The sequence below is a fragment of the Protopterus annectens genome, chromosome 10.part0 (genome assembly GCF_019279795.1).
Source record: "Protopterus annectens isolate FY-2018-M chromosome 10.part0, PAN1.0, whole genome shotgun sequence".
Classification (NCBI taxonomy): Eukaryota; Metazoa; Chordata; order Ceratodontiformes; family Protopteridae; genus Protopterus; species Protopterus annectens.
This window is the reverse complement of record NC_056744.1, coordinates 81,669,923-81,683,504: the sequence shown is the minus strand read 5'-3', so window position 1 is coordinate 81,683,504 and position 13,582 is coordinate 81,669,923. Positions and strand designations below refer to the sequence as shown.

Genomic DNA, 13,582 nt, shown 5'->3' with positions numbered 1-13,582 from the left:
GCCAAAAATAATTTCCCAAATATATGAAGAAAGGTGTGTGTGTGTGTGTGTGTGTGTGTGTGTGTGTGTGTGTGTGTGTGTGTGTGTGTGTGTGTGTGTGTGTGTGTGTGTGTGTGTGTGTGTGTTGGGGGGCAGTTAAAAATGTTGGCAATTCAGAATGTAGTCAGAGGTAAGTGAATTGGTATAAGGGGTGGGAGTGCTGGTCGGTTACGATTAGGTAAGGGGGTAGCTTTCAGGTTGAGTGTATTTTTGGTGCATGTTTCTGTGTCTGAGCTTGTGTTGTGTAGTAGCAGTATTATAGAAAGCTTTTTCCTAAGGTAAGATACAGGGTTAGGGACAAGGTCATGGTTCGGCTTAGGTTGCACTAGTAAGGTGGGTGGGAGAATGGTTAGGGCTAGCAAGCATCAATAAGAAAGGCAGAGGACAAAGCCTCCCTGCTCACTTTATTAATGTGTACTAACCCTAACCCGGGCCATAACCCTGGAACTTACTTTAGAAAAAGCCTTTCAGTAACATTACCGCTCTTTAGAAAAAACTATGTCTGATGGGATTGCTGTAGTTTGGGGGGATTGTTTTATTTTTATTGTATTTTTAGTTTAAAATGATCAGGGAAGTAGACCTTTTTTATGATTTATTTCCTGTGGGTTTGAGTGTTTTTTTGTCTATATTTTCAGTAGCAGTATTTTGTTGTGTCAGTATTTTGAACTGTCATTCTTTTGATGTCCACATTTTGACTGAATATATTTTAGTAGTAATCATATGTGTATTAGTTGTCTATGTGCATGTCCTTTGTTTTCCGAACTGATACAGCAAGCTATGATTGTTATGGTACACTTTGGATAAGATACAGCACTTTATGAAAACCATTTGGTGGTGTTTCCTTGACAATTTGTCTTTAAGCAATCCAGCTTTTTGTGGATTCAAAGTCCTTCCATTAAAACCATTTCTGTGAATAGTCTGGTTCTATTTGACATTATAAGTACTTGAAACATTCTTTTTATCTGACTCTATGAATTTTCCTTTATGCTGTTTATTACAGAAATGCATTCTTCCATTATTGTGTCCATTATACGGGCTTTAGCTTGTTTTTTTGTTCTGAGTTGCTGACGATTAACAACAAATATATAAAAGTGAAATTATACTTGATTGAAAGGACAGTACAATGAAGTATCAGCATCATCACTGTACCCAGGTATGTATTCATTGGTTGGTAGGTAAGGACTAACCACGGCTAATGGTTCACTGGGTCTGATGTAAATAAATGTGGGCTGTGCAAGGAGCTGACTTTAAGGACTAAAGGACAGAGTAAACATCGAAACACACAGAAGGATACAGATCACTTTCAAGGAATTGAAGAAAATAATAAGAAACTCATAAAATGATGCAGATATGCAGCATCTATATGTAGGAAAAAAGAAACAAACAAATGACATATCTGCATGAGATGAGTATGAAAAGATTATGAAGTCAGCAGTGAAAGTAAAATCCATGCAGTATTGATGTAGAACTACAAATCAAAACATCTTAGATTTAAATTAAATGTACAACTATTATTAAAGATTCACAACCAACTTACTAGAATATTAAAATATTTAAATAATTACTAAAGTCATTAACTATCATCGAATGCATGCCATGGAAAGTGGGATAAAACTAAATAAAAATGTCTCATGCAAAGATGAATTCAGATAACATGGGATACTATAGATTCCTAGTTACAAATAGCAGAGCTTCCTGATTAAATAAAATATATCAGTTGTCTACCTGAAAAAATGACTAAAATCAAATGCAAAGATAAAAGGAGAGCCAGACATAGAATGATTAAAATAGAAATATAAAACTAAAGAATCACAAATCATAGACAATAAGAGAAATAAAAACTGTCAGTGTTTGGAGATTTAGGAAGGTACCTAACTTGCATTTAAATAAGTAAAATATGTTTCATTATAGATATGCACTGTTCTCTGTGTACAAACTGGAAATAACTCTATACTATGCAGTTCTATGTTTTGGTGTTGCCTGTGTCCTTTTAGAAATACTGTCATGTGATGACTTAATTAAATTTAAAACAGCAAATCTGAACAATCTATATAGAGAACCTTGCATTATAGTTAAAATTAAATAAACGGAGTCCCTGAGTAATCACCTGAAAGCAAAATACATATTTAAATAAAGTTAGAAAAAGAAATACTGTAAAAGAAAAATATTCTAATAACTCTATTACAGAGAACTAAATTATTTTTCTGTTTCACAATATGATGCAAGGAGGCACAGGTTCTGTATTGCTGCACTGTCACTGGCTGCCAAGTTCTTTAGTATGCAAAACACAAAACTGTCTGTTATCTGTATGTCTGTATCTGTCCATCTCTCTACAAGGTTCAGTACATTAAACTTTCCACAAATGTTAATGTTACAGGTATATGCTTCAGTCTCCCTTTAACAGAAGAAACATGCTGTAGAAACTGTGATGTATTCTTTACATTTAAATCCATGTTTCTTTAAAGAAGTTATAGTATGCTTGGTGTAGTCTTTCAGTTGTTTCATACTTGTATGTCCTTTATGTGGGCAGAGTTGATTTGCCATTCTTACTTGACTGCACAAGAAAAACATACTGAGCATGGCCGGTAGAATATGAGAATTGCAGAACTGTAGATCCTTCTACAGGCCTACAAAGTTCTTTGAAAAATGAAATGGCAAAATATGAAATTCTCCGAATACATCTGGAAAATTCTGACTCCATTCCAAAAGTAGTTTAGGCTGCATGGCAATATAATGTACTTGAACCAAGAAATGAAAGTTCCATGTAAAAATTTTTTTTTCAAGCTTAACATTTTGTTCTGTATCACATAGATTCATTCATTATTTGTGCAATCTGCAAGTCTTGGGAAGCCTTTTATTAGTTGAATATATTCATCAGCAGTTCATACAGTGATTCTGTAATTCTTCATAGAGCTTCGTGAAACACAGCTGTTAAGTCTAGAATTTAAGTCTCAAAGAGCTTTTTGTACAGCTTTAGGCAGCAACAATTATGGGGTTTGCCACGTAGATTCACATGTGACAATAGAAGCCACTATGTCAAGATTCAGTGATATGAATGATGACAGTGAGGAACGTTCTTCAGTTTAGAGTGATGAGCAAAAAACATATAAAGTTAAAAAGAAAAGTGAAAGCAAGAGGTCACCTACTCTCATTTATTAAAAACGAATAGGTTCATAGGTAGGTACTAGGCTATCTGCCCCAGGGCATTTATAAGCCTAGCCAGAGTGTGTCGGCTTTCGCTGCCCCATTGATTAATTAACTGAGCCTCTGTCAAGCAGAGCCAATGAAGTGATCCCAGGGGTGTATGTTCTGTTACCCATCCACTCGTCAAGGTTTCTCTTGAAGAGTGTTAGCGAGGGGCTCTGCCTTTGTTACATAGGAGGAAATTCTGATGCCCAGCTGGCCTTCAAAGTAATGATGTTCCTATATATTTGAGCTAAAAAATATGCAGGTTTCCAGCAAAATATAACTTATGCTGAGATAGCAGCTGAAGTGCCTGACAGTGGATGGGTTAGGGATGGAGGCAGGTGATCTCATAGCCTTTCAGTGAGTTCAGTTATGAGTGCATACAACGTTTGACACAGTGGTTACTGCTGCTCTTAGATGATGCCGTATTGCGCCAGCTCATGAAGTTCCAGGTGACTGAAGGCCTCCCAAGGACAGATGACTGTAATATCTACAAAGAATAGAAGAAGCATAACATTTACATCATCTGAATCATCATTTTTAACATTTTCAAATATTACTAATATAAACAGTAGTGATTCTTTAGTGCATATGCCATGATTCTACCAGCAACTGATAATTAAGCACTGCACACAAGGTTTCTTAATACTAATTTATTGTATGGGCACCTCATGGGTAGAGTTTACTCCCTGCTGTTTATATAAATTACTTCTCTTACATCCTTACCTTCTCACATGTTAATTGTTCTCGCTTTGAGGCTCTAGAACTTTGTATTAAGTGTTGGTATTGTTAATAGAGTGCATCTCAAACATGTTAGCTGAGCTAACTGTAATTCTTTCATAGAGTCCTGATAGGTAAATACCTTTCCAAGAGTATCATTTTATAATAATCTTTTTTTCTATTTAATAATAATCTTAGCAAAGTAGTTTACTTTTAGTACACACCCACAAGCTTCAAAGAGTACTACCTTGATGGAAAGGTGTGTGTGTGTGTGTGTGTGTGTGTGTGTGTGTGTGTGTGTGTGTGTGTGTGTGTGCATGCGTGAGTGCACAGTAGAACTACTACACACTAGAAGAACATTGATTTTCAATCTGTTCTTTTCAGTAGGCAACATGGATGTCAGATGACCATAGTGGTACTTAATGCTCATGTGAGGTCACCATATCTGGTGATCTCTGAGGAGCCTTTTGTAGTGAGGATCATTGAGAACCCTTTCTTCAGGACTGTCTTCAGGACTGTCCTCAGACATGTCTTAGCTTCCATTGTTTGGTATCCGACCTGGTTTCCATTGATGCACGTCACAGCATCATATATCAGGTCCAGTAAGGCATGCTCAGCCATATGTTCCCAAGTTCTGGCCCCATGAAACTTGAAAGAAACAGAGGGAGGGAATATGCCAGAAAAACAAACATAATATTATATAATCTGTCACACTTACATGAATTCCTTTCCAAAATGCAGGTGGAAGGGCTATCTAAAAATTTAGGAACAATGATAGTGCATAAAGCCCTTACTGCAGACAGTTTCTTAAAAATTATCTATGAAAGGAACCCATGTATTTGCTATACCTTACCCTGAGAGGCCCTTGGCAGCAGGCAGCACTTGGAATAAATTCCAAAAAATACCAAACTGACCTCCAAGGGAGGCAGGAGCTAGAAAATTTAAAAACAAACAGCTCAGAAGGCTGAATCCTAAAGCACTGATATGCCAAAGGAAGCCCAGCTGAATGAATCATACAGACCAAATAGTCATAGCACAAATGTATGCAATTGTAACATTATTTAAAAAAGGGACTAGAGATAGTTACAACTCTGGTGAAAAGGCCTTCTATTGCAATGGCCAAGGAATGGTTATGTGCCTGATGACAAAAGATTTTGTAGTAAGCAAGCATTTTAGCTAAGGTTTGCTTACTTATAGCTAGGTTGGTCTTACTGCTGAAAAGGAGATGAAGAACTAATTTACTTTTTTATCTCATGCAGACTATAAATAAAACATAAGTTAGTGATGAACATTAAAGGTCTGAAGAGCCTTCCCACAGATTTTGTCCCCAGGAAGAAAAAGAGGAGGTGAATGAAATAGTTTAGGGAAAGCTTTAAAACCACTTTCAGTAGAAAATGTGCAGCTGAAAGGTTACCATAGATATATATATATATATATATATATATATATATATATATATATATATATATATTCAAATTAGGATCTGAGGTTCTTTGATTCTGTAGGTAGAAATAATCATCAACAAAAGACAAGTCTTCTGTGAGACAAACTTCAAATCTGGTGAACCTACTGGTCTGAAAGGAGGACAGGTTATGAGTCATGGTGTTCAAATCCGGGGGGGGGGGGGTTGAATGAATATGCAAAAACCCTTCAGAAATTGCTTAAAACTGTGCTGCAACATTTTGTTATCTGCCAAATCATGTTTTACCAAGGTAATGGAAACATTTGGAAGTGTCTTAGATGAGAATCACTTGCAACCTCACCAGATGAGGCAGGAGATGTACTTCTCCCCATGAGAAGAATCTTTCCTACTTAGCAGGATAGGTTTGCCTAGTAGAAGTCTTTCTTTAAGGTCTTTTTTCCTTGGTCCTCCACTGCAAGGTGTTGGATCTGAGGGAGAAATTTGACTAAATCTGAAGCTGGCTGTCACAGCAGCCAAGAGAAACACTTTTGACTTATACTAAGATAATTTCCTATACTGCTAAGGGCACAACATCCTGAAATTGTACTCTTCATCTTACCAAGGAGGTACCAAGGATAAACTTTAGTCTTTTTCCTCTGATTATTTTTAAATGTTTTTTGTCCTCTGTGCAGGTAGTCATCAGCACATCCCAATTTCCCCATCCTTTTGTAGGCCTACCTACCCCTTCTTTAGCTCCCCTGGACTCAATCTACAAGGTTGATGTCAATGAAGAACTTAAAAGCATCATGGTACTGTGTCTCATATGTTGCCATGCAAGTATTTTTTATTTATACCCTACCTTTAGTTTTCTTTCTCCATCTCCTGTGTTCACTGGTATGTCTGAGGGGTGAGCATGCAATGGGGACATGCTGACTTTTTTCTCTGAATTAAATGATTAGGCACCAAATCATAGGTAAACATGGAAATACATACAGTAATCTTCCTCACACATGAAGTGAGAAGGCATCCACAACAAAATACTCCCACCTCTGAGAAATGTGGTGGGATTGAAATATCCTTTAGTCCTTCATGGCAAACCCATCATTGTATGGAGTGTCTTACTTTTGGAACGTCTCCATCAGATAGGCTTCCTCTTATCCGCCACGTTATGATGTGAATGGAAAAGTAGATATAACAGTCTGCTAAAACATTCACTTCCCCTTGGATGCTAATGACTAACAGGGTGATAGTTCAGTCAATGGCTCACTAGCAGACCTTCACTGCCTGTATCCACAGGGACTATGAGTGCATGCTACATCATTTGCTTCTGTACCACACTGTAACCTGGTTTAGTGACCTGAGCATATGAGTTTGAGTCTGCATTTCATCTCTGAAACTTAAAGGGCAGCAAACAGTGCCTTCAGTTCAATCAGCGTTATGTGTGACCTTCTTTCATGTGTGATGCATTTGCCCACACCAGGAACACCAGGAATGACCAGAAGGTGGGTACCTGACTTATCGAGAAGACTTCCTTCATAAGCACATGTGGTAGGTTCAGTGGCAGAAAGCAAAGCCATTCATTGAGATTGACAGATAAGTGCACAACTCTGGAGCCCATTGATGGGGAGTAATACCAAAAGAAGCTTCATCAGGGTTTGATAACTATGCATCACTGAAACCTCACTATCCACTAGATGACCCTCATTTAATGATGGGTCAAAGGTGCAGTGCAGATTGTGGTTACCTTTAGGCACAAAAGACACAAAAGGTATGAACTGAATTCCTTTCTCTTTCTTCATCTAGGACACCAATGTAATATCTCATGTGCCCACTTCTAAGGGAAGGAATGACAGACACACCATCCAGCTCTGTACCTTTGAGGATAGTCATTTCAAATGGGAAAAGGAAGACTTCTTTCAATTTATGCTGACCCCTAGGACCAACAACCAAAGAAGATTCAGAGGTCCCAAGACAGAGCTACCAGAAGTGCTACTCATTTAAAACAAAAACAATGAGATATACTTCTGCAGTGCTACATTTGTCTGTCTAGAACTTTGGTAAATGGTCTGGAGGTAAATGACAAGACAAAATGTAGCATCTTGTACTGAAAATGATGCTGGAATGGAGTGATTTAATCAGCATCCTATGAGCTTCCCAGGCAGTTATGTACGTCATATCCTTTATATCAAGTGATGCCATCAAGGTTCCATGCAGCAGCAGAGGCAGAACGTCACAAAGAAATGCTGTCTATAATTTGGAGTACCTGACATAACTGTAAAAGTCACTAAGATCCAATTTAGTATGAGGTCCCATCTTCTTGGGAATGAGTAAGGAGTGGCAATAAAACCTCCTTACTCTTTCCAAAACTGTTTTCTTAGCAATATCAGGAGGCTGAGGGTTCTATCCCCACATCAATGTCTTGGATTCATACTTCTATGCTGATACTGTATTAAAGAATGTGGGGGGGGTGCTGTACTCCTGAAGTGTCAAACCTTGGATGAGATGATAAATTCAGGTCTCATATGCCTGAGATGTTGGGAGCTTATGTTGATGTAAGGGGCCCCATGGCACTAGCTGAAAAGAGCATTTTCTATTTAGCATTCAATTTCTTTTTTCTTTTATAATCATATTGCGATTTAATAAACCAGAAAAAGGGAAAAAAAACACCAAAAAGAAAACTAATAACCAAAGTACTGGTGGCAAGGCAGTAAAAATGTGCTACACATAAATGGAGGATTTTGAAAGTAAAAACAAGCAAAAAGTTTAATAGACTTATATTAAGCTTTTTGTTTGTTTTTACTTTTGAAGTCCTCCATTTGTGTGTAGCACATTTTTACTGCCTTGCCTCCGGTGCTTTGGTAATTTGCTATTACACACATAACCAAGTCATATTCAGATGTTTACATCTGTTTGAAAAAATTAATTTTCTCAAGAAAATCTCTCCAGTAAGCACCTCATTTACTGTCAACTAATTCTTTCTTCTGTAGTCATATTACATATTCAACTCTTTCATATACTTGGTGCACATTTTCTGATTCAACTTGCATGTGTTCAAAATAATATTTTACTCTAACCTGCCATAACACCTATTTAATAACTGTTGCAATTATACATGGCATATTCGCTTACATTTCCATTTCTCCATGTCCCAGAAACTCCAAGTCAATTCTTCATAGCTTGTTTTTACCACTAAGAGCCAATCTTCTGCGTAAGATGTCCAAAATTTTTATTTACATAGGCACAAAGACTCCTGGACTTAGTAAACTGAAACACCTTGGACCAGTTAGTCCTTGAGCTCAACCCAACCCACATTTGGAGCCAGTGAAGAGATCAGTGGTACTGGTGCAGCATCATAATGCTGCTGGGGAGTGGGTCCAAACTCTCAGGTCTCCCACTACCATCTTAAAAGCTCTACAATTACTGTCCTCAGGAGGTGCACATGTGCTTCTACACAAGAGCAATTTCCTGACAAAGTGACACGCCACTTCTGCAGTACAGGGCTTGCCAGCCTGCTAATGTTGATATTGCAGTGAGCCTGGGTTTCCTCCATTTCCCACGGGATGGGTGGGCCGACATTGGCTTCTCACTCCCATCCTCCCCTGTGGCCCATCCAGTGCCAGTGCAACTAACTGTGCCTGGGTCATCTGGGTCACAGTAAGGGCTTTAATCCTTTTAACCATGGGGCTTGTATCCAATCGTTAATTCTTCACAATATTGCCATAATCCACCATACACCTCCCTGCTCCAGACTGCCTTATGGCTAGGTTTATAGAAAATGCCCCAAAACATAATGTTTATGAATTCTACTGTATCTATCATCTGTAGTCCCTCTACAAACTTTGAAATAAACATTATTCCTTTGAACTGGGTTTATGCTATATCTCACATCACAGAAAATGCAAACCCAGCTTGTTTAACTTCTATCCATTTGGGAAAGCATAAATGTTACACATCACATTAATGGTAAAATAACTGCCTTTAAAAATAAGCATCCTCCTCTGTTTGCTTAACTTTTATTTTTCTACTTCTCCCCTAATTGGTCGACTTCAAACCAAATGCTTATTTTTTTTTTTTATAACGCTATCTACCTCCTTCAAGTCACATTTCAAATTCCTTTGTTTAGCCAAATAAACTCACTTGCTCTCTTCATAAATACTTTCGTATCTATCTCACTGTCTTACTAGTCTCTCAACAGCTCTCAAAGCTTATTTTCTACAACTATGGATATGTCACATGCATCTGTTGGTACTTTGAATTCTACAGCCACACTGTTCCATATCCCTTCTGTTCTCTCCATTAATATTCCTATAAAAGACATTGAACAATCGGCTAACCACACATTAATTCAAAGGGTCATAGGTTCGTAGCCAAGTACTAGGCCAGCTGCCCTTGTGGGCTATTTTAAGCCTAGCCAGTTTTCCTTTTTGTGCTTGAATTAACCTATCCTATTTGGTTAGAGACTGGCCTTGTCCATCCTACAGTTGACAATTATATATTACCCCTAATGACAATAACTGGAATCATCATACCATAGATAATGTGAGGGGACCCATGCATGGGATAAAGCATTTAGGAGCTTCCTGTCCATTAGTAGTACTGGGGGCAGTCTAGGGAAAATTTTCTGTTTCGCATCCATAAATCCAAATTCAGAAGTTTTAACATTTATTAAAAAGTTTTCTTTTCTTTTCTGTTAGTCACACTATTTCACCATTCAGCATTATCCTTATTCCTGTTTTAAAATGTATGTTTTACTGCTATGATTACTTCCTATGACAACCCTTTCTCCTTTAATACCCTTTCTAACTTTACTAAATCTTGATTAACAAATATTTTTTGCTGATCTGCTGATGATATCTGATATGAACTTTCCTACTGTCTCTGTTACCGGCTTGGTGGATATGGGCATCCTGAGACAATGTAGAAACTGCCTCATGTTTACTGAAAACCAGTTAATTCTCAAATAAACTGATACGATATGTAAGAGATGTATTTACACAATGTCACTGGAGGCAAAGCTCTTACATAAAACTACTCCTAATGTCAATAAGGTTTTCAGCAGTACACATGCTGCATCCATCATGTACAATTCAAAGCAGACATATAGACCCACATATACTGAGGCACTTACATGTAACCTTCCTAAACCACAAAGACCTCCTAGACAAAGTACACATAAGAAATACTCTCAGCAGCCCCAAATGCACTCTTTCAAAACACCCACATCAACACATAAAGCTACATCTATGGAGCCTCTACCTCTAAGCCCATAAGGCAAGTCACGACACAATCCAACATTCTAGTCACTGGAGACTCCATTGTGAGACACACTGATGTTCCTCTCACCAGGCTGAGTAAGGAGAAAGTTATGGTCAGTTGCTTATCAGGGGCTAGGATCCACCACATCACGCATGCACTCAGGCCATTGGATCACAATTACCAATATGACTCAGTCATAGTCGATGTGGGAGTAAATGACCTGAGATGTACCTCCCTAGACTATATGAAGAGAGACATCATAGGGCTTTTGGAATATGTGTCTCAGGCTGGTATGAGCCTAGCATTGAGCAGCATTTTACCTTCTCTAAGGATGAAGCCACAATACAAACAAAAGAAGATTGACTTTAATAATTGGCTTAGTTTCTGGTGTCATTCTAAGGGGGTGCAATATTTGTCAGCATGAAATGAAATGGTGAACAGACCACGCTTATATCCCAGGAATCATCTGCACCTCTCCCCTCTAGGCTTTCAAATATTAGCTAAAACACTGTTTTCCCCCATAGTGCCTTTTTTAGGCAATGCCAAACAAAGTACTTCCGATATAGCAAATAAAAACTAAGAAAATCTAAAGGATACTAGGAGCCTAAACAAAAAACTCCACTCCCTGGAAGCTCTCTTTACCCTAGAAAATGTTGATGTCTGTGCAGTCTCAGAGATGTGATTTAAAGCTGCAGACAGCACACCAACAGTGCAGGGTTATAATGCCTTCCACATATTTAGACCAGCTACTTCACAGGCAGGGATTAAAGGTGGAGGTGTCTCTATTTACATCAAAAATAAATATACTTCAAGGCTGGTCAAACAGGACAATGCACTTGAGCTGCTCCATGTTCAAATCACCATAGGTAAAATCCAGTACCACTTCCTTGCAAGCTATAGGTCCCCCTCTATGACCCAGGAAACCCATACCATGTATTTAAACTTATTAAAAACACTAACCATCCAACCCAATACCATATTCATGGGTAACTTTAATTACCCCACTATTAACTGGGAGTCCTATATGACATCAAACGTACATGCACAGAGATTCCTGGATTTTGTAAACACAAACAACCTGAACCAGATAGTCAATACACCAACCAGGGGTGCAACCATACCGGAGCTGGTCCTCACTAATATGGGAGAGTGCTGCACACCCCCCTACCATAATGCCTTCCCTAGTGAGGTCAGACCACAAAATGGTCTCCTTTGAAGTAAAAATAAAACTTGGACCCCAGCTAAACCGGGAATATTCAAGAACTATTCTAAGGCTAACCTGCTATTAAGTGATAACTTGGCAAAATTTCAAGCCCTCATAAACCCTAAGAACACTGCTGTCTATGCAGAACTATTCCTAAAAACCCTGTACAAGCATGTTAACCAGGAAGAAGTCTAGAACTAACTCAAAAACAAGTCACCCTGATGGAATCACAAAATCAATCGGCTGTATAACAGAAGGAAGAAAATCATGGCAAAAATTAGGAGGTGCAGCACCCAGCAGGATAAAAACACTCTCATCAAACTAAACAAACAACTCAGAGGACAAATAAAGACTAACAAAGCCAAATTTGAGGTAAATTTGGCCTCCCAGGCCAATGACAACCACAAAACATTTGAGTAAGCCAAAAATGCCACAGGAGCACCAGCAACGTAAAACCAAATGATGTTTAATGTGTCAACAATAAACACGACAGTACAACACAACTGCTGCTGTCCGCAATAAAAAACTAGAACAATAAAACCGGTGTAGTATTAAGCACTTTTCGTTTGCATAATTAAGCAAACTTCTTCAGATATCTGAACAGTTTATTTATTGTTTCAAACCACAAAACATTCTTTAGCTATGTCTGCAACCTTAAAGGCAATACATAATTGTGTGCAGAGCTCATTGTAAATGGAGCCACCTATACTGATCCAGAATAAATAGTAAGCTTCCTAGCTGATAAATCCAGTTCCAACTTTAACGCTCTCTCCCCTCAACCTTCTCTCTGGAAATACCATCAAATATAACTTCTCCTTCTATCACTAGGGAAAAGGTCCTTAATGCTCTCTCTAAGACCAAGAACACTGCATCAATGGGCCCAGACAATATCCCAGGATGCCTTATAAATAGCATGAAACATGACCTTTCAGGGCCTCTGGATTTACTATTTAACTGAAACCTCCAAACGGACTTGTGCTCATGAATGGAAAATGGCAACAGTCATCCCTCTGCACAAAGGTGGGTCATCTACAGAGCCTGGAAACTATAAACCCATAAGTCTCACTAGTCTCTCCAGCAGGTCCTATTTATATCACAGGCAAGGTTTAATTGTTTAGAATGAGTAATTATGGTGCTGCTTGTTTTGTGGATATGCAGGAGGTCCATCAGAGTGGGGTCTGACAATGTCCTGTATGTAAAGCCATGGAAAGAATTATCATGGAGATGATCAACAGAGATATAGTAAACCTCCAAACACTGGACCCAACCCAGTTTGGTTTCATCAAGGGCAGGTCATGGTTACTCAATCTGGTGGATTTCTTTGAGAAGGTAACCAAAGCAATGGAAAAATGGTTTACACTGCCTACTTTGACCTGGCCACGGCATTTGAAACAATACCCCACTCAGGTATTGTTGACAAACTCAAGCGGTTAGGGACAAACTTGTATGTCACCCGCTGGATAGCCAAATGGCTTACAGGCAGGACACAGGAAGTTAGAATTGGGGAGTTCACCATTACAAAGAGGCCAGTCAAAAGTGGAGTCCCTCAAGGATCAGTCCTTGGACCGCTCCTTTTTGGCATTTACTTGTCAGAAGTCAAGGCCAATATCAGTGGTCTCTGGATGACTAAATTTGCAGATGACTGTAAATTAGGAACTGGCATTTCATCCCACACTGACACAAATGTTCTCCAGGAGGGGCTGACACAGACAAAAGACCGGTGTTAGAGCCATGGACTAAAACTAAATGCCAAGAAATACATAATAGTATCCTTT

General features: G+C 38.6%; 1 protein-coding gene across 1 annotated transcript in view; it reads right to left on the bottom strand.

Moving 5' to 3' along the window:
* Window positions 1-3,385: 3,385 nt before the first annotated feature.
* Window positions 3,386-13,582, bottom strand: part of PDE6G (phosphodiesterase 6G) — a 42,034-nt gene continuing 31,837 nt past the window's right edge. Inside the window, exon 3 of the mRNA XM_044084848.1 lies at window positions 3,386-3,715. Coding sequence (XP_043940783.1) covers window positions 3,639-3,715 — 77 coding nt within the window. The 3' untranslated portion in view covers window positions 3,386-3,638. The remainder of the gene's footprint in view (window positions 3,716-13,582) is intronic.